Source organism: Helianthus annuus, chromosome 8 (assembly GCF_002127325.2).
Source record: "Helianthus annuus cultivar XRQ/B chromosome 8, HanXRQr2.0-SUNRISE, whole genome shotgun sequence".
NCBI lineage: Eukaryota > Viridiplantae > Streptophyta > Magnoliopsida > Asterales > Asteraceae > Helianthus > Helianthus annuus.
This window is the reverse complement of record NC_035440.2, coordinates 1533324-1557157: the sequence shown is the minus strand read 5'-3', so window position 1 is coordinate 1557157 and position 23834 is coordinate 1533324. Positions and strand designations below refer to the sequence as shown.

Sequence of the window (23834 nt, the reverse complement as noted above, 5' to 3'; positions counted from 1 at the left end):
GATTTATAAATTATAGAGTTTAAGAAAGTTAGAAGTAAACCATAAAGGTAATTTTATACTTTTACTAATATTTCATGGGAAAAAAACAAACCAAACAAAAGAAAAAAAAACTTAGACTAATCACTATTTTGGACAATAATTTATAAGGTAATTTAGTGATTAAATTAGAACGTCAGGTAGTGTGTTTTTGGGATATTTTCAATATATATGAATATAAAATAGAAAAATTACACGGGATATTACATGGAAAGCCCTTAATCCTTGGAGATCTTCGACATAAAACCTCGGGAGTTGTAACACCCAAATCGACGGTGAAAACATCGAGTTGTCATATAACAAGATTATTCAATAACACATGATAACTAAATTAAAGTTTAAATATTTTATTAATAAATTTAATATTCAACATCCAAAACAACGACGCAAAAAACAAACAATGGTCCAGAATTCTAAATTAAAAACTAAGACAAAAATCTAAGCTTTCAATGTGATAGTGGTCAGACCCCAATCGATGGCAGGAAACATCGGGGTGCGAGCACTAAGCGTTCGAATTGTTCATGAGAATCCATAACACTAAATAGTTTCAATATAAGTTAGATTCATTTCATGCAATTGTCTAAAACAACATCAACCAACAAAACATAGTACCAAATTAAAACAAACATAATCATTGTTCAAAGTTTCTTGATTTAGTTACGTGGAGTATCTAAGTTCTATCCTAGCTTGTTTCAAGATTCCTAGCATCCTGTCAGCCTACAACATGTATTAAAAGAAAGTCAGTACAAAAACGTACTGGCGAATATACAAGTTTGAGTGATAGAATAATAGATTAAAAACAACTCATATCCATCGTGTAAATTTTACAAAAATAGTTTCTGTAACACCCCGTGTTTTCCAAAAGTCAAAGTCAAAGTCAAGTGTTGACTGTGATTGGAATTAAAGATCAATAAAAGATTATTTTATTTTAGTTTCATTTTGATTTTCATATTATGTGGAGTAAGTGTTGTATAATCAAACTAATCAACCGATAATCGAACCGCGAATCGACGACCGACTGTGAATAGTAGGAAGTAGCAATGCAATAAAGTTAATCAATCAATAATCAATCTAATCGAATCAATCATCGAACTCAAGTGGGGATATTTTAATGCTTTTATACGTGTGTGTGCCTTACTTGTTACTTGTGCATGTTACTTTTATGTTTAAGTGTGTGGTGAATCAATCGAATCAATCAAGACTCGAAGGATAATCAAATTCAATCGAAACTGACTTTGAAAATAGGTTGTAAGGATGCTTATATGTTAGATATAGTAGTTGGGACTAAAGGTAATTTGAATAGGAACTCTATCCTACTCTACTCCTCATCCATCAAAATCGAAATATCGAAAATCGTCGCGGAACGCTCAAAACAGGTGATTCTGATCGAACAGGGCAACCTGATCGAGCAGGCTAGCCGATCGAACAGGCTGTTCGATCGAGCAGCCCAGTCGATCAGGAATGCTGCTCGATCAGCTAACCTTTCCTCTTTTGGAAGCCTATAAATAGGGTTGTCTTTGTCAAACTTTCCACTTTTGGAAAAGCTCTGACCGACCAGCCTCTTCTTCTCACTAAATCTCAGATTTCTCCCAAACCGGTAAGTATTTTGCTCTAATCCTTGTACGTTTTTTATCAATAATCGATTCTACATCTTTCTATCTTTCGAAATCCGAATTTCAACCGTGAAATCATCAAGATCTAGGTGTTCTTGGGTGATGTCATCATGGTGTTCTTCAAGAACACTAAGTTTTGACATCATTCCACCATGAATAGCTTAGATCTAACCGATTTCCACATAAATAACCTAAAATCTACTAAAGATCTTAACATTTCACGGTGGAAAAGGATTGGAAGATGGGTTTTCATCTATCTTTCAACTCTTTTACACTCAACCCGGTGCAAATGAAGCTTGAACCGACTTATAAACTATTCTAAACAAACACATGGTTCAAGATTCGGGTTCTACCACGAGATTTACCGATTTCGGGTTAACCGTTAGACTTAGGTTCTGAAACACCCACTGACCGGACTTGGGTGATTCCTGCCCGAGTCAGTGAGTTGAGTAAAGACTGAAGTTTTATGGTTCAACTCGTAACCAAACTATCTCTAAATCATCACCAAGTAACGGGAACAACCAAGTGTTAAGTGATAGGCTAACCAGGTCAGGATGCTGGCCGAACGGTTAGGCTGTCCGATCGGACAGCCCAACCGAACGAACAACACCAGCCGATCGACCGGGCTAACCGATCGACTAGCACTTAGGCCCACCAACACACCAGGTGTAGTATTGACAAGGTACTAGTGTTCGATCGACTACGTTACTCGATTGAACATTACTACTCGAATCATGAGATACTATACTTCAAACACCTAACCTTTTCGAAACATTGGAATGTAACCCGATCGAGCATGCCACCCGATCGAGTGACATGTTACAATTTAATCTACTGAAGTTTGCTAACCGATCGGTTGGGCCAACCGATCGAACGGACTGTTCGATCGGCCAACTTGAAAGGTAATGCTGCAAAAACTTCAAAAGTTCAAACCATCATACACAAAACACATCCTTCACATCAAAGGAAGAAACAATCCACTTGAAAGAACCAGCCGATCGAGCCAGCCGGCCGATCGAATGGGAATGTTCAAACGGACTTTCAAACCGGTCGAACAGCCCACTCGATCGAACCAGCCGTCCGATCGAATGGCCTACTCGATCCAATATACATTGTTTACTTTTCCGCGTTACTCATCGTTATGTTATCAAACTATTCAGGCTAACCTATTCTCAGTGCTCCCTTCAATCCACAATCATCCACTGTGAGTATACTCGATCCCTTTTTGCTTTCAGCACTTTTGGGTGTTACATACGTAAACTATCAAAATCACAACCAACACAAACTATTTGAACGCTAACCTATTTGCATGTGATACTTGACTAAATGATTGCTGTTTATTATGTTTACACGTGGAGTGCTATCTACCTGCTTTAGCAACATAGTACTATAGTTTGGACTCAGCACCCGTTCACACGGGGGTTGCTAAGGACAATTACTTGCATGGATTACGGTGGTAATCATGTATTGCGAACTGTCCCGGACAGTCAACCCGCAGTCGTTGGTACCGATGGTCCCATGTTGATAATTTACATGCATCGTTTTCCCTTGTGTACGTGCCTGGTTATGCGTAAACTATTCAAACTCTATATGCTATATCAAACTTGTGTACTCACCTTTACATTATTTGTATTGACTTTATTTTAACGTATGTGACAGGTGTTTAAGCTACTAGCTTGCTAGGGAAGCGAGGCAATAATAAGCTTCTAGGAGCCCGTAACCTTCGACCAGTGTCCACTAACCTGATCCGGGGTTATAGTTCTCTGTAGATCTTGTACTGGCACCTGTAGTCAGTAAGATCCACAGTTAGGGGTCTTAGAAACATCAAACAATATTTAATTCAGTTTGTAATAATTAAGAATCTGAGTTGTCGGAACAGCTCTAAACTTGTTTAGTTGATTTCTATGATAACTTGTTATTATTTGGGACACGGTATGGGACGTGTTATATAACTGAATTGTATGATAGTTGTTGTGGAAACTTCTGAACAATCTGTTTCGCTCAGTGCCGCGCCCCGATGATTCCGCCATCGGTTGGGGTGTGACAGTTTCAGCCATGCTAGTGTTCGCAGTCCAACAAGTGATAGCCCAAGTATCCCGATGCTTTAGTGTTTTCCCAAGTCTCAAGGAAAACTAGAATCCTCCTAACAATACCCCCGAGAATAATGGGGAGGTGCATCTCCTATAGTGCTACTATTGTTAAGGCGGAACTACACACCCTGGATTAAACGTCCACGTAGCACATAGAATACAAGAATCACAAGTTTCACATACACATAGGATAGAGTTTAGTTTCCAAAAAGTCTCAAGTATCATAGTTTAATAGAATACATGTTACATCCCAAAGTTTAAAACAAAAAGGGATTGAGTATACTCACAGTGATTGCTTAACATATTAACTGTTATTGGATCAAAGGGAGCTTTTTAGGGTTAGCATGATTAGATTACAACAGATAAGTGTCGGACAGAAATATGGGATTGCGCAAAGTGTCGGATCAGTTACTGGATCGGATGGCTGTTCGATCGGATGGCTATCCGATCGGATTGCCATTCGATCGAGATGACACATGTGTGTGGGACAGATTGCTATCCGATCGGATGGTCATCCGTACGGACAGCCATTCGATCGAATGGTCGTTCGATCCAAGTGCTGAGGTTCTCAAAATGTTAAGCCAAATATTCAACTCAGGTTACTTCAATCGGATGGTTGTTCGATCGGATGAATATCCGATCGGATTGCCATTCGACCCAAAGTTCCAAGTTTTCAAGGATTCAGAGTTTCAAGTGTTTAAGGTTAAGGGGCAAGTGTCATCTGATCGGATGGTTGTTCAATCGGATGGCTATCTGATCGGATTGCCATCCGATCAAGTTGTCCTTGTCCCGTTCCTAACCTCGTAAAGTTTCTAAGTTTATGGTTTGATGGTGACGGCAGGGTACGTCTTGAGACAACGGTAAACACATCAACATTCAACCGGTCTGATCGGATGGGAAACACCCCAGTCTGATCAGTCGTCTGTTTGTGATGGTGCTTATGTCGAAATCCGTACTCCGGTCATCTTTTTCCGACAACAATCCATTTCCAAGCTGACTTAAGACTGGTCATCAAGTCTTCAGTCCATTCAGATCCGGATTCCACTGTTTTGAGTGAAAAGTTAAGAAATGAAGAAGATAAACATAAGTTTTAGCCGAAAAAGTCTAGATTTAGTTAAGATTCAGTGTAAAACTCATGAAATTCCTTAGATCTGAGTTAGATCTTGACTAGAATGACATCACACAACAGTTTGGTACAAACCGCCATGATGACATCACCTTCAAGAGCTCAAATCTTAGAGATTTCACGGTGAAAAGTGAGATTTCAAAGGAGAATCATGTAGAGTATGACGTGTAGATTAAAGATGTATAAGAACCTAGTGTAAAACATACCGAAATCGTCGAGAAATGGAAGAAAATAGGGAGTGCGTGCGTCTGGATCGAGTGGGGCTGTCACATCAGTGAGAAATGATGTGACATGCCTATTTATAGTGTCAGAGAGGAGTGTGAGGCGGTGTGCAGCGGATTGGATGGCAGGTCGGTCGAATGGCCATCCGATCGGTTGGTCATCCGATCGGATTGCCATTCGGCCAATCCCATCCTTTCCGTTTCACAGTCTTTGATTCGTTTTGCGAGTTAGATTAAGCGTTGCGTATTATTGTGTAATAGTACCACATAACTAGATTATATCATTAACACAAAAGTTTCCATAGTTTCCATAGTTTCCGCCAGTAACAAGACTTCAGTCCCTCGTTCAACCAAGTCTCAAGTTTCACGAGCCTCAAGAGTTAAGCACCAAAGTATCATAGTCTCCAAGTATCAAGTATCAAGAATCACAGTTTCCATAGTATCAAGTATCAAGAATCGTAGTTTCCATAGTATCAAGTATCAAGAATCGTAGCATAAGATTCATCAAGTATCAAAAGTAACAAATATCACATAGTCTAGGGGCTAAAAGTGACAATTAGCCAAAAGTCTAGGGACGCAGGCGTTACAGATAGCAAGTCCTAGCATCATCAAACATTACCACCTGAAACATGTGTAAAATTAAGCGTCAACTTGCGTTTTATGCATCTGGGTTTTCGGAAATTTATTTTCAAAAGTATAGCAATAGTGTGCTCGTTTTCAAGATAAAAAAAGCACGTTTTTATGGTGCAATTTTTATAAAAAAAATATTGTTGTATAAAAAAGCTATTAACGTTTTAAAAACGAAGGGAATTGGAGGAGAGAGAAACTATTGACTTGGATGCACTAGAATACCTTCGAACTAACTCACGTGCCTCTTTTCTTTTTGTTCAGTTTCAGCCATTGATTACTTAATAAATAGTTAAAATTACTTCTTAGCATTTCTACCCAAATAAACTTTTAGGAGCTGTTTGTTTACCTCTTAATGAGTCTCTTAATGGTTCAGACCTCTTACTGGTTCAGCACTTAATGGTTCAGACTATTTGTTTCACGAGTAGATGACAGAATGGTTCAGACATTTGCCTCTGAATGGTTCAGACATTTGCCTCTGAATGGTTAATCATTATACAGAGTCTGAATGGTTAAGACCTCTAATCTGAATTGGTTAGACATTTTCCTCTAAACGGTTAAACATTATACAGACTTTTAATGGTTTAGACTTCTTACTGGTTCAGCACTTAATGGTTCAAACATTTTACTGATTTAATATTTACCATTCAGATGTTGCCAAAGAGACTCTTAGGTGCTGTTTGTTTTTGCAGACAAAAACTGTCTGCAGTCTGATTTCAGCTGATTTTATGTCTGCAACTGAAGATGTGATCTGAAGGTCTGCAAGCTGAAAATATAATACTGTTTGTTTTATAAACTGGATATTGTCTGTATAATATAAAAAAAACCATAATACAACCACCACCTCCACCACCACCACTGCATTGCCCAAACCACCAGCACCACCACTCAAACCCGTCAAAAAAAAAAACCTTTACATTCAAGCTACATACAAAACCCCCATTTCAGCAAAAAACCTTTACGGTAGCAACATTATTCATCAACATCAGTAAAAGGGTGTTTTACAATCAACAGTAGCAGCAACATTCATCATCATCAGTAAATGAAAGAAAATAAAGGGTGTTTTACCGGAATATTCTTCAGGCGGAATAACCATGCCGCCGACGTCTCCACTGCTGCGGCCGCTCCATCTCGTCGCCCTCTCTCTCTCTCTCCGCCTCTTTCTCTCTCTAAAAATCTCTGGTTGCCGGGGTGTGGGTGCTAGCAGAAGAATAAGGGGGGGGGGGGTTTGGGGGTGCTTATCGGACCAAAGGGAGGGGCGCCGGGATCCATCTCCGGTTGCCGGAGGTCAGACCAAAGGAGGGGATGGGTGTGCGAGGAAGATGGGTGTGCGGAGAGGAAGGAGGGGAGGTGGTGGTGGTGGTGCTAGGTTAAAGAGGGGAGAGAGAGAGAGAGAGAGAGGAGGAAGATGGTTTTGAAGATCTGAATGTTTGTGAAGACATTAGATACATGCTTTTTTTTAAGCTAATAAAAGCAATATTCAGATCTTCTTAAAAAAAACAAACAGTCTTTAGGGTATGTCTGCACGCCTGAAGACATAGGCTCCTTAGAGATGTTTGAAGCAAAAACAAACAGCACCTTAGTATATAGTATATCGTGACCCATGTAATAAAAACCAAAAGGGTCATCATATGGGTGCAATCCCACTTGAAATACAATAATAACCAGAAAATAATGGTGTGGAAGAATAAGATGGTTTGACCGGTAGACCAGAAAATAGTGGGTGGTGACGCCTACTCAACGTCAAGTCTCACATGTCTCTTGCTTCTGCTTCTCCACCCACCCACCTCTTTCCCGGCGGCTATGGTGGTTGATTTCTCACGTAACAAGCTTCACTTTTCAGTTAAAGCTTCACTCTTTCTATATCTTTTTTCACATTTTTGCAAACAAGTTAGAAAACCAATTTCAAATCTTCACATGAGATGTCATACAAAGCCCCCCTTATTATATAGTTTCATTATTTCTTTAAATCCATCTTAAATGGCATTTCTTGATCATACCCATCTCAATTTTTAATTTCTTTCATTGTTTGTTTAATCTGAGGGGTTCAACCCATCAAGAATTTGAGACTAATTCATCTCAAATTTTGCATAAAAATGGGAACTTTGCATTCAAAAGCACTAAAGATTTGATTTTTAATGGTTTGGCTATGTGGGTTTTGTCATTCAACCCATCTTTAGATGATTTCATTGTTTATTTAACCTCAGGAGTGCTTTTTCTTTAAGCCCATCAAAAATTTGAGACTGATTCATCTCAAATTTTGTATAAAAATGGGAACTTTGCATTCAAAAGCACTAAAGATTTGATTTTTATTGGTTTGGCTATGTGGGTTTTGTCATTCAACCCATCTTTAGATGATTTCATTGTTTATTTAACCTGAGGAGTGCTTTTTCGTTAAGCCCATCAAGAATTTGAGACTGATTCATCTCAAATTTTGTATAAAAATGGGAACTTTGCATTCAAAAGCACTAAAGATTGGATTATTAATGGTTTGGCTATGTGGGGTTGTCTTGATTTCAATATCTTTCTATGTTTCAACTCTAATATTACCATCTTCTTCCAATAAAGAGCAAATCAAGAATCTTATGAATTCAGTGGGACCCACTGTTACAATATTTGCAGCTGCTAGTCCTTTTATTGGGTTGATTGGGAGTAGACAGTCTTTGGCTGTTAGATCATGGCTTGGTTTATCACAAGACATTAGGGTTGTTCTTTTTAGTCAAGACCCTTCTGTTTTCTCTTTTGCAGATTCTTTTGGGCCTGATTCTAGGGTTTCTGTTGAACCGGACATTGATTACACGTAAGCCGTCTTTGATCCACCTAAAGTTTTCATTTTTATAGATTTTATCTTTAGAGCACACATACATTTGCCTTGATGAGATGTAAGATCTTATAAATTGTTCATATATATGAAATCCAAGGTGAATCTTTAGTTTATTAGGTGTTTTGGGTTTGCATTTAGGGGGGTGTTTAAATCGTATTGGAAAGACCGAAATGCCCTTTTGTTCGGATAAGCAATCCTAAACACTTTGAGAATAGCTTATTGATGTATCAAAACTCAGTAGGATAGCCTTTAACTTCAATAATTACAGTCATAATGGATAGCCTTTAACTTCAATAATTACAGTCACAATCCTTTATTTGGAAAACTCATTACACCATACGTCCTTTAGCACTAACCAAGTTAAAATTTCAGTTAAGTATGGCAGGTGCCTTGCACATGAGGGTAGGTTAGTAATTTTAATGTAATTTACCCTAATAAGTTTTAGAGTAAACTTCCATTTTGCTCCCCGTGGTTTGGTCATTTTAACGGTTTTGCCCCTTTCCTTTAAAAATAGACATTTTACTCCCTGATCTATGAAGCTTATCTCTATTTCACTCCCCGCCCCTAACGCCATCCAATTCAACTGTTAAATCCTGGTTCAGATCTGGGATGGGAAAAGACTAAAATGCCCCTCATGTGAGGGGCATGTGACCAGGATTTATCAGTTGAATTGGATGGCGTTAGGGGCAGGGAGTGAAATAGAGATAAGCTTCATAGATCAGGGAGTAAAATGGCTATTTTTAAAGGATTGGGGCAAAATCGTTAAAACGACCAAATCACAGGGAGCAAAACGGAAGTTTACTCAAAGTTTTAATAAGCAATTCCAATCAACCCCTAATTGATTTTAACGATTTGATGTCTTAATAATCAAATTGAAGTTTTCGGGTCAAAAAATGATCTTTGTTATGACTTTATGCTTATTTAGTGTGAAAATCATTAAATTTAAGGAAACGTTTAAGAAATGTACTGAGATAGATGTATATATACCTGCATGTCCCTAGCTTTAATGTTGAGCATCATTTATAAGTATCTGGGATTTTACATTTTATGTTATGTGGCTAGATTTTTAGGTACACCCTTCTTTCACTCAATGGTTGCAAGAGCACAAACGTCAGATTCCGACATATCTGTTTTGATGGACTCAGAAACCATTCTTTTTCCGGACTTCATTTCTACATTAAATTCTGTTCATAAACTTGACCATGATTGGCTCCTAATTGCTTCATCAAGAAACATATCGGATTTCCCATTTCAGTTGGATGTATATGGTCAACATTGGATAGGGGGCAACGGTCAAAGGATTGAACCAAAAAAGGTAGGAAGATAGGTGGGGTGGGGTTCTAGAGTGAACACTAGTGTATTTGCGAACTGAGTGAACAAATCCTGGCCATTGATCTACACACGTGTATGGCCAGGATCTCATCATCAAATCGTAAAATACACTAGTGTATTTCAACATCAAATCTTGGCCTTTGATCTACACACGTGTATGGCCAGGATTGGTTCACTCAGTTCGCAAGCTACACTAGTGTTCACTCTTGAACCTAATCCTAGGTGCATAAACCTTACGATTATATTAAAAGTTAATGTAAAAAATCTGCATCACACGTTCATTTTAGTTGCAGGAATGTCTTTCTCATGGGTCGTTGGAACATTGTGATGACACTAAAGTAATCATGGCATGGAACAATGGAGATATTCCTCTGCATAACGGGGTTTTACCCCCGTTTTTGTACGGAAAAGGTTTTCACACCGATTGGGTCATAAACGAGGCTTTATCCTCAAAATTTAGGTTCGTATTTGATGCAAGTTTGACCATTTCAAGTTTCTTTGTCAGCAATCTTGACTTTGACTTTGACCCTAAAATAGACGCAAGAAAGTGGGAAAATGTTGGAAATTCTCATTTGAGAGCTTTATATGGATCGTTATTCTTCCGTGAAGCCGATTACTCCAATGTGATTAAACTTTTCATATGTAACGGGCACTATCATTTTGGAAACGCTACAAGTAACATTGTCTATCCACTAGGACCTCCTAAAGGATTAAGCTTTAACGGCGTAGAGGTGTTTAGATTGAGGAAATATAAGAAACTTATTGGTTGTTTTGATAAAGTAAAATCATTTGGGAAGAAGGTTGGGTGCTCGAAAAAGAACCAATTGATGCCGTTAGAGCCGTTAGTTCTTCCGTTTTCTTTAGAGCTTCTATTATCTGTGCGTGCGGACCAAAATAAGACGGTTGTTCTAGCGGTTGCAGGATATAGTTATAAAGATATGTTAATGAGTTGGGTATGTAGGTTACACCGCCTTCAAGTTTCGAACTTTGTAGTTTGCGCCCTTGATGATGACATATACGACTTCTGTGTCTTGCAGGTTAGCCTTTCTATGCTTGTTTAAAATTTGGATTTTGGATCTTTACTAGAGGGCACGATTTCTAGGGCTGTAATGAGCCGAGCCAGGTTGGGCTTAAGCTCGAACTTAAACGAGCTAGCTCGGCTCGGCTCGTTTATTTTTTCGAGCTGAAAAGTCGAGCTCAAGCTCGGCTCGTAAGAACTTCGAACCAGCTCGAGCCCAATCGAGCCTGCTCGTTAATTTTTTTATTTTTTATTAATTTTTTTTACAAATATTGATAAAATAAAAAAAACAAAAATAAAAAAGTAACACACATTTCCAAAAATATTATATACACATACACATATGAGCCACTAAGTCGAGCCACAAAGCCGAGCCATCGAATCGAGCCACGAGTCGAGAACCTCTGGCTCGAGCTTGGCTCGATTACAAAACAAGCCGGCTCGGCTCAAAAACAAAACGAGCTTTTTTCAAGCAACCTTTTTTCGAGCTTTTTTCATGCGAGTTTCAAGCGAGCCGCGAGATTTTTGAACACCCCTAGAGCCACAAAGCCGGGCCATCGAATCGAGCCACGAGTCGAGAACCTCTGGCTCGAGCTCGACTCGATTACAAAACAAGCCGGCTCGGCTCAAAAACAAAAAGAGCTTTTTTCAAGCGACCTTTTTTCGAGCTTTTTTCGTGCGAATTTCAAAAACAAAAAGAGCTTTTTTCAAGCGACCTTTTATCATTTGTATTACAAGGGGGACAAAAAGGTGTTTACTCATCAACCTGACCCGGACCATTTTGACCCATAATAGAAATATAGGACAGACCTCTTTTATCTCAAATCTTGTTTGACCCGTTTCCCAACCCAAACGACCCATTCTTCTTGCGACCTCTAATATATATACTTTTGTGAATCCTGTAGGGATTGCCGGTTTTTAGGGATAGATTAGCTCCAAGCAACATCAGCTATGACGACTGCCACTTCGGAACAAATTGCTTTCAAAGGGTAACAAAAGTAAAATCAAGGGTAGTTTTGGAAATTCTGAAGCTGGGATACAATGTACTAATGAGTGACGTTGATGTTTATTGGTTTAAAAATCCTTTGCCGCTGCTTACCACCTTCGGTCCTGCAGTTTTCGTCGCTCAATCTGACGAATACAAAATCACAGGTTTGTTTTTCAAGCAATTTGTCAATAACAATTACAAGAGTAAATTACAAAAATAGTCCTTTATGTATATCACTTATTGCAAACTGTGTCCTTTGTCTTCAATAATTACAGAAAACGTACTCGATGTTTGCAAACTCTTGCAAATCTGACCAAATGGACCCCACATGAGGGTATTTTGGTCATTTTACTCTCATGTGGGGTCCATTTGGTCAGATTTAACCACAAAAATACCCTCATGTGAGGTCCATTTGGTAAGATTTAACCAGAAAAATTAACTGAGTTAGGGCTAAAGGATATAACTTGCAAGGGTTTGCAAACATCGAGTACGTTTTCTGTAATTATTGAAGACAAAGGACACAGTTTGCAACAAGTGACATACATAAAGGACGATTTTTGTAATTTACTCCAATTACAATGATAATATGTTAAATAGTTAATTACTCTACTCTTGTGTGTAGGTCCAATAAATTTACCTAGGCGCCTAAACTCGGGCTTTTACTATGCTCGCTCCGATAATACAACAATCACCGCCTTAAAAAAAGTAGTAAAACATGCATCGTTATCAAATCTTTCAGAACAACCGAGCTTTTACGATACATTGTGTGGATTTAATGGATCGTACCGTCTAGATGATGACACATGTCAAGAACCCGAAACGAATCTCGTTGTGCATTTCTTGGACCGAAATCTCTTTCCAAATGGGGCCTACCGAGACCTATGGGACTCGAGTAACGTGTCGTCAACGTGCATGAACATAGGTTGTTTTGTGCTTCATAATAATTGGATTAGTGGGAGACAGAGGAAGCTCGAACGCCAGGTGTCATCTGGCCTTTGGGAGTATGATACGAGTACTAGGATGTGTTTGCGTAGCTGGCAAAGGTTCAAACCCGTAAGTTACTTTTGAGAGTTGATGTTTACAAAGTGACGGTACGTTCCAAAAAGTATTAGCTAAAACTTTGGTTATACCAAAATGGCCGGCTATGAACAAGAGAAACGAGAAGAAAAATCCAAAGAAAAAGCCGTTTTTAGCCGTTTATAATGACTGAAATTGCTACCAAGGGGGTTTTACCATTTTAGTTTCTTGCAATGCTTGGAGGGTGTATACAGTCGCTCTTCGGAGCCCAATCGTCGGACAAGAAAGATTCAAGAAACCGAAAAGCGGTTAAAGATGATTCCTTTTCTAACGGGAATAGCGTAAAATCACGGGAATTTTGTGTTAGGGTGGTTCACGCAGGCGGGAAAGAAGATCTTTATCAAAATCCGGTTACGGTTTCTCAGTTAGTCAAGAATTACCCGGGGATGTGTTTCGCATGGCCCGAGGTTTTCAAGAATCCCAACGAGAGTGTTTTATCAGCAACGGATATACTCTTGCCCGGGCAAAAGTACTATTTAGTCCCCCTGACAACGTTAAAGAAGTTGAAAAGGAAGCACGCCGCCAAAAAGAAAAAGTCGTTGGAAGAAACGGGCCGTGTTGAGTCCGATGATTCGGTTTGTTCAAAAGATTATTATGTTTCGAAAGAGAAACGGTCGAGACGCTCAGTTACGAAACATAGAGAATCAAGAAAACCCGTGCTGCCGGTCAAAAAGTCAAAGTCAAAGTCAAAGTCATGGCGGGGTTCTGACTGGGAGCCTAGTTTAACCTCGATTCAAGAACTCTCTCCATGAGCAATATGTTCAAAACTGGTATGTAGTTTTATGAACCGCAAAATGTTACTGCTTTAGCTGCTTTTGCAACGTATTAGTGTCGCGTGTTCTAGTTTTATGACCTTTTACATCATTGGAATCTGTTATTATGCTTGTTTTGACGGTCAAGATATGAAAAAACTTATATTGGACTTAGTAGCTATGCAGTTAATATCGGTGATACATCACCGATATACCGGTCCCCATGTAAAATATCGGTGTCAAATATCGATACTGATATTATCGGCGATATTGACCGATATATCATCTATTTTCTTGATATGAGTACCTTTCTTCTTAGTTCTACCATTCTTCTTTCTTCTTATTGCTGCTATTAGTGCTTTAAGTCTCAATTGTTAATGTTAAATGTTAGGGGCTATTTGGCAACATCTTAATGGTTAAGTGCCGAACCAGTAAGAGGTCTGAACCATTAAGTGTTGAACCAGTAAGAGGTCTGAACCATTAAGAGCCTGTATAATGCTTAACCGTTCAGAGGCAAATGTCTGACCAATTCAGATTAGAGGTCTTAACCATTCAGACTCTGTATAAATCTTAACCATTCAGAGGCAAATGTCTGAACCATTCAGACATCTGCTCGTGAAACAAACAGTCTGAACCAGTAAGAGGTCTGAACCATTAAGAGGCTCATTAAGAGGTAAACAAACAGCCGCTTAGCCTAGTAGAGAAGCATTAATAAGAATTAAACAAAAAAAGAAAATGAAATTCTCAAGTACAAAGATGCGAAACGGTAGAAACGATGATTTCAGTTTAGGCAATCATAAATCATATATCGAATAAAAGAAAATACAAACCGATTAGGGTTTATTAGAGCCTCCAAATGGATAAAGTTTGAATCTTTACTCAAAAAACAAGTGGCAAGAACTTGGTAAGAATCCAGGTGTACAGCACAGCAAGCATTGCACCAACTGGAATTGTAACCACCCATGACGTAACGATTTCCCGTACAGTTTCCGCTCTCACACTATTAAGTCCTCTAGCAAACCCGACCCCCATAACCGCTCCGACAAGAGTATGCGTAGCGGATATCGGGAGTCCAAGTTTCGATGCGAAGAGTACAACCGAAGCAGCAGCAAATTCGGCTGCGAATCCTCTGGTAGGAGTCAGTTCCGTAATCTTTTTCCCGATTGTCGCGATCACTCTGTACCCGTACATCATAAGCCCTGCAACAATTCCAAATCCACCCCAAGCAAGAACGTCAAGCGGAATCACGATTTCGCCCCCGGTGGCCCCACCTTGTAATATAGAAAGAGCTGCGGCTAACGGGCCGATTGCGTTCGACACGTCGTTTCCACCGTGTGCGAATGACATGAAGCAGGCGGATAGGATCTGCATGTCACCGAACACACCGTAAACTAGTTCAAGCTGGGTGCCGGTGGGGCCCGCGATATCCGATAGGAACCCGATGTTTTTCGGAGTTGACTCTTCATGTGCGTCGTGGTGGGTTGCTTTTGCTTTTGCTGCCTTTGCCTGTGCCTTTTCTAAGAGGTGACCGAGTTGTTTTCGGATGATCTTGTTGACTACAAACGCACCGAGTATGCCACATCCTAACGCTTGCGCTAGTGCTATCGGTAGTTTGTTGCTTAATGGAAACGCTGTAAAACTTATCGCTGTCACGCCCAAAAAAACCGCAACAGGGGCAGCGGCTGCGGCCGCTTCACCAGGGTTTGGAGCACTGTAAACAAACTAAAATATAACATAAATTGGTTAAAATTACATACAAATGCAAGTAAGTGCATTCATTTCAAGTGTTAGTAGGTTGTACATACCCTGCGGATGCATTTGTATACAATAAACGATGCTACCGCGCCCAGAATAGGGGATATTACCCAAGATGATGTCACCCTCGCTAACGAGCTCCAGAAAACTGCACCGGGCCCGCCATACACAAGCCCAAACCCAACCATGGATCCTACAATACAGTGTGTAGTCGACACAGGCCACCCGTAGTATGATGCAACCTGACCAAGACCCAAAAAGTCAACATTTTTCCTGTATAAAAAAGTCAACTGCAGCACCCTAGTTTAGTTTAAGGATCTTTCTTGTTCTAGGAATATGAGTTTTTTAGACTTGTCCTAGATATTGGTAGATCCAAAATATTTTTTTCCAGGATATGAATTATCATAACATGCAACCTGACCAAGACCCAAAAAGTCAACATTTTTCCTGTGTAAAAAGTCAAATGCAGGCCCCTAGTTTAGTTTAAGGATCTTTTTCGTTCTAGGGGTGGATCCAAGATTTGTTACCAGGGTATGTACGATCACAAAATGATGCAAACTGATGAAGACCTGAAAACTCGTCTTTTTCATGTTTAAAAAGTCAAATGCAGATCCCTAGTTTAGTTTAGGGTACAGTACACGGATGGTCCTGTGGTTTGCCAAAATTTTGGATTTGGTCCCTACCTTTCCAAAATTATAAGGATGGTCCTTGTGTTTTGCACTTTGTAACGCATTTAGTCCCCAGCCAACAAATCTAATGGTTTCAGCAAGTCCTAGTTAGGGACTAAATGCGTTACAAAGTGCAAACCACATGGACCATCCATGTGACTTTCGGCAAAGTTTGGGACTAAATGTGTTATAAAGTGCAAACCACCAGGAACATCCGTGTATTTTTGAAGACCTTAAAGCCAACATTTTTTTATGTATAATAAATATAGAGTAAAATGCACACATAGTCCCTGTGGTTTGGTGAAATTTCACCTTTAGTCCCCAACTTTTCAGAATTACACTCTTAGTCCCTCTGGTTTGACAAGTTGTTACTCGAATAGTCCCTAAAGCGGATGAAGGTTACTCGGATAGTCCCTGTGGTTTGACAAGTTGTTACTCGGATAGTCCTTGTCATTTCACACCCACTTAACCAGAAAAAACTAACCTCCATCCACTTTGGGGACTATCCGAGTAACAACATGTCAAACCACAGGGACTAAGAGTGTAATTTTCAAAAGTTGGGGATTAAAGATGAAATTTCACCAAACCACAGGGACTATCCATGCATTTTACTCTAATTAAAAAGTCAATTGCAGATGTATCCTAAATATGGATTAAATCAAAGAAGTTTGACCAGGGTATGCATCGTTTTTATATAACATCTGAGCTCGACCCAAATGGTCAACATTTTTTTTATAAAAAGTCAAATGCAGCTCCCTACTGTAGTTCAAGGATCTATTTTGTTCAAGGAACATAGGGTTTTCCGATTTATCCTAAGTATTGGTGGATCAAAGATTTTTGTCCGGGTATGCACTTATCAAAAAATGATGCAGCCTTCGCAAGACCCAAAAAGTCAACATTTTTCCTGTATGAAAAGTCAAATGAGGCTCCCTAGTTTAGTTTAACGATCTTTTTCGTTCTAGGATCAAAAGGGTGTTTTAGATTCATCCTAGATATCGGTGAATCCAAGATATCTAACCGGAGTATGCACGATCATAAAATGATGCAAACGCGAGCAATATCCTAAAAGACAACATTTTTCATGTATATAAGGTCAAATGTGGCTCCCTAATTACAGTTATCGTTTTGTTTCTACGAATTGAGGGTACTTTAGATCTATTCTATATATTGTTAGATTCAAGATATCCAACTTTATTCAATCAATATGATATGATAATGTGAAGATCACATTTAATTAATGTACCAAGTAGTCTAACTGTCATGTTTGACCACACAAGACAGTAGGGGCGGAGTTAGAGTGTTAACAGGGGTAGCACGGGCTACCCCTCAACCCCGTCTCCGTAGTGTAAAAATACTCCTTAACTCCATTCCTGTAGTGTAAAAATGCTCATAACTCCGTCTCCGTTATATAAAGGATACCCCTGATCCTAAAAAAAAATTGGGATACCCCTAAATTTTTGAGCTAGTTCCGCCACTGCACTGCAAGACAGTAGTATTGACTAATAAGAACCGAAAGCCGTTATCTTTACCTGTAACCAAGTACCAGCAGCAGCTAAAGAAGATAACAAACCAGCAAAAAGCAGCGAATCTTTCCCTTGAAAAACATTAGCAACAAGAATCCCTTTCTGCATTGTATTAGTCACATTCCCACCCATCAACAACGCGCCAGAAAACTCCAACACCGCAGCCGTTATCACCGCCTGCCGGAGCGTCAAAGCTCCGGACCCCACCGACGTCCCCATGGCATTCGCCACATCATTCGCGCCAATATTCCAAGCCATAAAAAACCCGAATAAAAGCGTCCCATACGACAACACTTTAATCTTCAAACTCACCCCTTGAGCTAAAGTCTTCATGAAAATCGGCAAACTCAAAGCTGCCACGGCTATGCATATAGATATAGCAGAAGCCGTGCTTGACGATATGTTAAACGCTTGCGCCATACCCGGCAATTCACCTTCTTCTTCTTCCTTGACATGTTCTTGATTCTGACTCGATTCCGATAAAGATGCAAATGGTTGTGTGGATGGTTGTGTGGATTTATGAAAGGTTTTCGGGTACGAAAACGGAAAAGATGATTTGGGTATGCTAAAAATCAAATCTTTTTTGGGTTCTTGAGTGAAAGCAACATGATTTCTGTGTTTTGGTAGATAAAGATTGGAATTAAGGAACAAAAAGTTTGAATGTGTGATAGAGTTTCTAGTAGAAGAAAAACAGTAAGAAGATGTAGTCATGGTTTGAGGACAATCCTAGAGAGAATATGCTTATTGTTAAAGAATAATAATGAGTAATAATAATAATTTAGCCTGTAGTAGCCATTGAGAGTGGTGGTGTAAGGAGGAGATGTGGTTGTTGGAGGAGGAGGAAGAGGTTATTGAGCATTTATTTTTGTTTTTATTTATTTTTGAGTTAATTGCTCGGATGGTCCCTGTGGTTTCATGTTTTTTCACGTTTAGTCCCCATCTTTTGAAAATAGCAGGTATGCTCCCCATGGTTTGTCATTTTGTTACTCGAATAGTCCCTGAGTAGATGTCAGTTAGTTTGGAAATAGCAGGTATGCTCCCTATGGTTTGTTATTTTGTTACTCGGATAGTCCCCAGAGTAAATGTTGGGGGACTATCCGAGTAACAAAATGACAAAACATAGGAAGCATACATGCTATTTTCAAAAGGTGGGGACTAAACGTGAAAAAACGTGAAACCACAGGGACCATCCGGGCAATTAACTCTTTATTTTTTTTTTACATTTTTAATGATTTTTTTGGTGATTTTTCAAGTGCACATTGTGGTCCTTGTTGATTTGTGGATTTGTGGATTTGTTGATGTGCCACCTTTTGAAATGAGTGGTGGTTGTGCAGCTTGAAGGCTTAACCACCCAAACACACACTTACTGTTATTCTTTTTTGTTTTTTTTTTCCTTGAATTTGTGTTTATACTTTATACCCCCACAAGGGTGCCCCACTTCTTTAATCTTTAGTCTCTAGCAAGTGGTTTGACTTTCAAACATTATACAGATAATGTAAAAATGAAACATCATATAATAAAGAAGACACTTGTATAGTTGTATAGTTAGCTTAGTAAATTTCCCCACCATGTTATGACGGTGTCGAAATATAAAGTAATGCGAATTTATACTGTCTAATGAAAATGTATTGTATTTGACCTGACTCGTTTCCGAATAAAATTTACGTTAAAACGTAGATTAAATGAAAGCGTACATAAATATAAGCACGAAAACGTTTTATATTTGACCCGACTTATTTCCTAAAAGAAACTACAACGACACGTAAGAAAATAGTGTTTCTTTTTAAGTTAAAGAATGGTACCACATTATGACGACGTCGAAATGTAAAGTAACTCGAATTTGTATCGTCTAATAAAAGTGTATTATATTTGACCTAACTCGTTTCTAAACAGGATTTATGTCAAAACGTAGACTAACTGAAAACGTACATAAAAATGCGCGAAAACGTATTATATTTTATTTAACCTGACAAAATTTACGTCGAAACGTAAACCAACTTGAATTTATACCGACACATACATATATACAGATAAACACTTAAAACTTGAGGAGGTCAAAATGACGTTTTATAAAGTTTTTAGAAAATTAAGGAAGTATAAGTGTAAAAATTAGAAGCTGAGGGTCAAAGTATAAAAAACAAAAAGTTACTATAGGATGTGTGTATGGGGGAGTCATGCTAAATAAATAGATTGGTATACATAAAAAGCATAGACAGTCATTAGGAGACATTACGTGTCTAATAAAATTTTAAGCGTTATAAGACATGTGCAAACATATCGTGATACGAGGTAAAAGTATCATTAAATCTTGTGTCTAATGAAATTTTGAGCGTAATAAAACATGAAAAAACATATTGTGATAACAAGAAATGATTTTTCATTTCTATAATAACAAGAAATGATTTTTTTTACCTTTACCGTCTTACGTGTTGTTAAACAGGAATTAATATTTACACTCTTTCCCTCTATCTCTATCTCTATCTATATATAAATTTGCCAGTGTTAACGTTGTTATTGTTTTTCATGGGCGGCTCTTATAGTGTGCGGGGAGGACTTCCGCACAAGGCCCATGATTTCGAGGGGCACAGGATTTAAAAAAAAATTCGAGGCCCATTATCAAATACTTTTTTATGCTTTATAATTTACCCAACTTAACATTAGGTTTATTGGGCCCAACCCAATACTAATATGATTTAAAAAAAAAAAAACAAAAAAAAATCGTTAAAGCATATGGGCACATTTTTCGAGCTCGAGGGTACGTGAATTCTCAGAGACGTCACTGCTGTTTTTTATCGTTTATTGAAAGGTATAAATATCTTTTGTTGTAGACTGCATTCATCAAATCAATTTTCTCAATGGTGGTCGCATAAACATTATCGTTTCGAATTTCTTAACTATAATGTTATCCTTTTATTTATTATTTTTATCCTAATCATGTAAACATCGGATAAGCATGACTAAATAGTAAACATAAACATTCTAAAGTTAGAACCTGAAAGGATTAGCCATTTAGGTTCTGGGTTCGATTCCTAAAAAAGGGTTTTTTTTAGATTTGTTGGGTTTCCTTCTGAATTGGTGTATAGACATAATTGTCAAATGGAAATGAATATAATCGGGTGGTTCTGTTGGTGACACGATGACTAAAAAAGGGTTTTTTTCTAGATTTGTTGGGTTTCCGTCTGAATTGGTGTGTAGACATAATTGTCAAACGGAAATGAATATAATCGGGTGGTTCTGTTGGTGACACGATAATCCATCAGTGATCCAAATTTACCGTTAAAAAAACCTCAAGTAACTTTTGTATGTTTCCCTTAGTTTAATATTTCAAAAGATGATATATTGACAATATTTCAAATGAAATGTTCATTATATCATTTCTTTTTTTCTTTCTTTCTTTTCTTTTTCTTTTTTCTTTTTTTTTTTTTTTTTTTGAATACCTCACTTCAAATTTTGTATGTGGTTGAGTCAAAACATCTCTATGTTCTAGGAAAAAAAAAAACTCGTGTGAAATGCGATTCTTATTGTTCTTCTATACATTTTATATATTTTTTAAATGATATATATAATGTTTGTGATCATATGTGATACATTAAATAGAGTTGATGTAGCCATAGTTAACACTCATATTGGTCTCAAACTCCATGGTAAAAAGGGTAAAAAGCTCCCTATTTGAGATGAACACAAACACGATTATGTTTTTTGCAATCTAAAATAACTTTATAACCAAGGCAGAAGATGTGTAACCACACTAATTTTGATATTCGAATCGTCATATGTAGCAAGAAAACACAACATGCCGGACTAGGGTGACATAACAGGGTAAAACCCTTCCCCGACTTCAGAACTTGATATGCAACGACTTAGGACGTCTAGACATGTGGACTTTAGTGGGTCCGGACATGCTTAAACATTCAAATCTTAAGACACTAATATGAACGTCCAACATCGAAAATTTGAACAGAAATAACTATATTAGGACCATAACAATGTCGGACCACAACGGGAGGATTTGATCCAACATTAACTTGCCAAACATTAAATGTCGCGACAACAACAAAAGTTTTAGAAGTAAAAAAAAAATCAAGAATTTCAAAGTTCTTGGCTACTTTTTTTAGTCTTAATTAAGTTTAGGTTAAATAAAAATGTATAATGATAATCTATTAAAAACAAAACAAAATATAAGTACATATTGTAAAACATAAATATTACCACAAGAAACATGTTATTTAGGCATGAGGCAAAGAGGTCCCAAACGTAACAATATAATTTTGTATAAGGGTCGTCGCTTCGTCTTCCAAGTATTGTCAAAACCATACACCCTTCGCTCGCCATCTTCTCGGCACGACACTTGAGGAACGTCAAAAAATTACCTTTAGAATTGTGTGTGTAAACTTTTATTACGCTAGGGGGACTTCTTGTTGCCATGTATATGCTCCCCTTGTTTGATGAACGTGTTCATTAAAAGTACGGCCAGCTTAGATTTTTTAGACCCAAAGCGGATAATAAAATTGGGCCCCTTCTCATTAAAAAAAACGGGGAAAAAAGGTGTTTTGGATCCTATTATTCATATATCATCTTTGTGTATGCAAAATTATAAATCATAAAGTTCAATGTTAACAATCAAAAAGCCAAAAACACCTACATATAATATACTAGTTTATGACCCGTGTAACACACGGGTTTGTTTTAGTCCATTAGATCAAATTTTCCATCAAATCAATCGTAAGTAGATAATGTTTTAAAAATCATTCATTAATTGATAGAAAATAAGAAATGTCATATGATGAACATTTTACATTTGCTAACAACATTATAACGATAAATATTAATCTATAATGAAATAAATAATAATTAAATAGCGTATGCTAATGAGACATTAAAATTAGACCATGATATCAATCTTTCAATGAAAACAATCATAATTACGTAGTGTTTTACGTTTTATTCATTAATTGATTGCGATTGCGATTGCGATTCATTTATTACATGCCAAAAAATATGAATAAAAAATATATATTTAATATTAAACCAACAAATACTAATAAATGAAACGAAAACACTATAATAAACCAACAAAACTTGAAAAGTACATAATGCTTTAAACAAAATTTTAGTCCACAGCTTAAAGTCTTACATACAATAAAACATACAAACAAATAAACATTGATATGTGTTATTACTCATGTTCAAGATAACCTCTTTTGTGTTCATGTGAGCAAGAAGAGAAGGAGACACAAAGGATGTGTCAAACACAGTTCAGATGATATAGGTTTAGGTAATAAGAAGAAACCCTCTGTTGAAGAAGCAACCAGTGATAGTGTTTTGGTGGAAAACATGGAGGGGTCGGTGACATTGTCGAGGGTTGTCAGGAAATGCTACGTGGTTGCTTCTTCAATAGAGGGTTTCTTCTTATCACCGTTGAAGAAGCAACCAGTGATAGCATTTTCTGACAACCCTCGACAATGTCACCGACCCATCCACGTTTTCCACCAAAACACTATCACTGGTTACTTCTTCAACAGAGGGTTTCTTCTTATTACCTGAACCTGTATCATCTGAACTGTGTTTGACACATCCTTTATGTCTTCCTCTCTTCTTGCTCACATCCTTTGTGTCTTCCTCTCTTCTTCCTCACCTGAGATGTAAACGGAAAACATAGCATTTCTAGAATAACTTTACTCATAAGAATCAGATTTATATTGACACGAAATTAGCAACGGAAAATCAATACCTGAGATTGATAACAGATGTATCCTCGCAACATATCTTCTTGCTTTGTTTATGGTTTGCTGTCATTAGGTGCATTAATGATTAGATATTGGTTGTTCATACTTTCTTAAGTATAATTATAAGCTTATTAACGAATGAGACCATATTAATTTAAAATTTAACCTTATGGTAACCAAGAGGCAATCTTCGTATAGTCTGAAAGATAAGGCACCCTTGAACATGGGTCATCGGCCAACTCAAACACTAAAAAACAGATTATATCCCTGCATGAAAAAAAATCGATAAATTTAGGGAAAATAGGTTTGAAAGATGATAACCCAACAGTGGAGATCTCATTCTACAACTCCGATAAATGCAGGGGTAGACCGACAAATCACGACAAATGTCCACAGTGCTGCTTCTTTGGACATTTGTAGGTCTTCAAACATCTAGGAAGCATTATTTGAAAAACACC

At 37.9% G+C, this 23834-nt stretch overlaps 2 protein-coding genes across 9 annotated transcripts; one reads left to right on the top strand and one right to left on the bottom strand.

Moving 5' to 3' along the window:
• The first annotated feature begins 7346 nt into the window (after nucleotides 1–7346).
• Nucleotides 7347–13878, top strand: LOC110871643 (beta-arabinofuranosyltransferase RAY1). Of its 8 annotated transcripts, none has more exons than XM_035976305.1 (6): nucleotides 7347–7555; nucleotides 8462–8513; nucleotides 9608–9852; nucleotides 10163–10906; nucleotides 11793–12039; nucleotides 12498–13878. In XM_035976305.1, the coding sequence occupies exons 1-6, from the start codon at nucleotides 7517–7519 to the stop codon at nucleotides 12941–12943; spliced, it is 1773 nt and encodes a 590-aa protein (XP_035832198.1). In that variant the 5' UTR covers nucleotides 7347–7516; the 3' UTR covers nucleotides 12944–13878. The 8 variants fall into 8 exon arrangements, with proteins under 8 accessions (XP_035832198.1, XP_021976049.1, XP_035832201.1 ...); XM_022120357.2 differs by having other exon boundaries at nucleotides 7349–7555; nucleotides 10157–10906; XM_035976308.1 differs by having other exon boundaries at nucleotides 7349–7555; nucleotides 9600–9852.
• Nucleotides 13879–14399: 521 nt separating this feature from the next.
• Nucleotides 14400–18508, bottom strand: LOC110871644 (inorganic phosphate transporter 2-1, chloroplastic). Its single transcript, XM_022120360.2, has 3 exons — nucleotides 17657–18508; nucleotides 15510–15701; nucleotides 14400–15426 (listed from the first exon to the last, which is right to left on the bottom strand). The coding sequence occupies exons 1-3, from the start codon at nucleotides 18359–18361 to the stop codon at nucleotides 14584–14586; spliced, it is 1740 nt and encodes a 579-aa protein (XP_021976052.1). The 5' UTR covers nucleotides 18362–18508; the 3' UTR covers nucleotides 14400–14583.
• Nucleotides 18509–23834: the final 5326 nt, after the last annotated feature.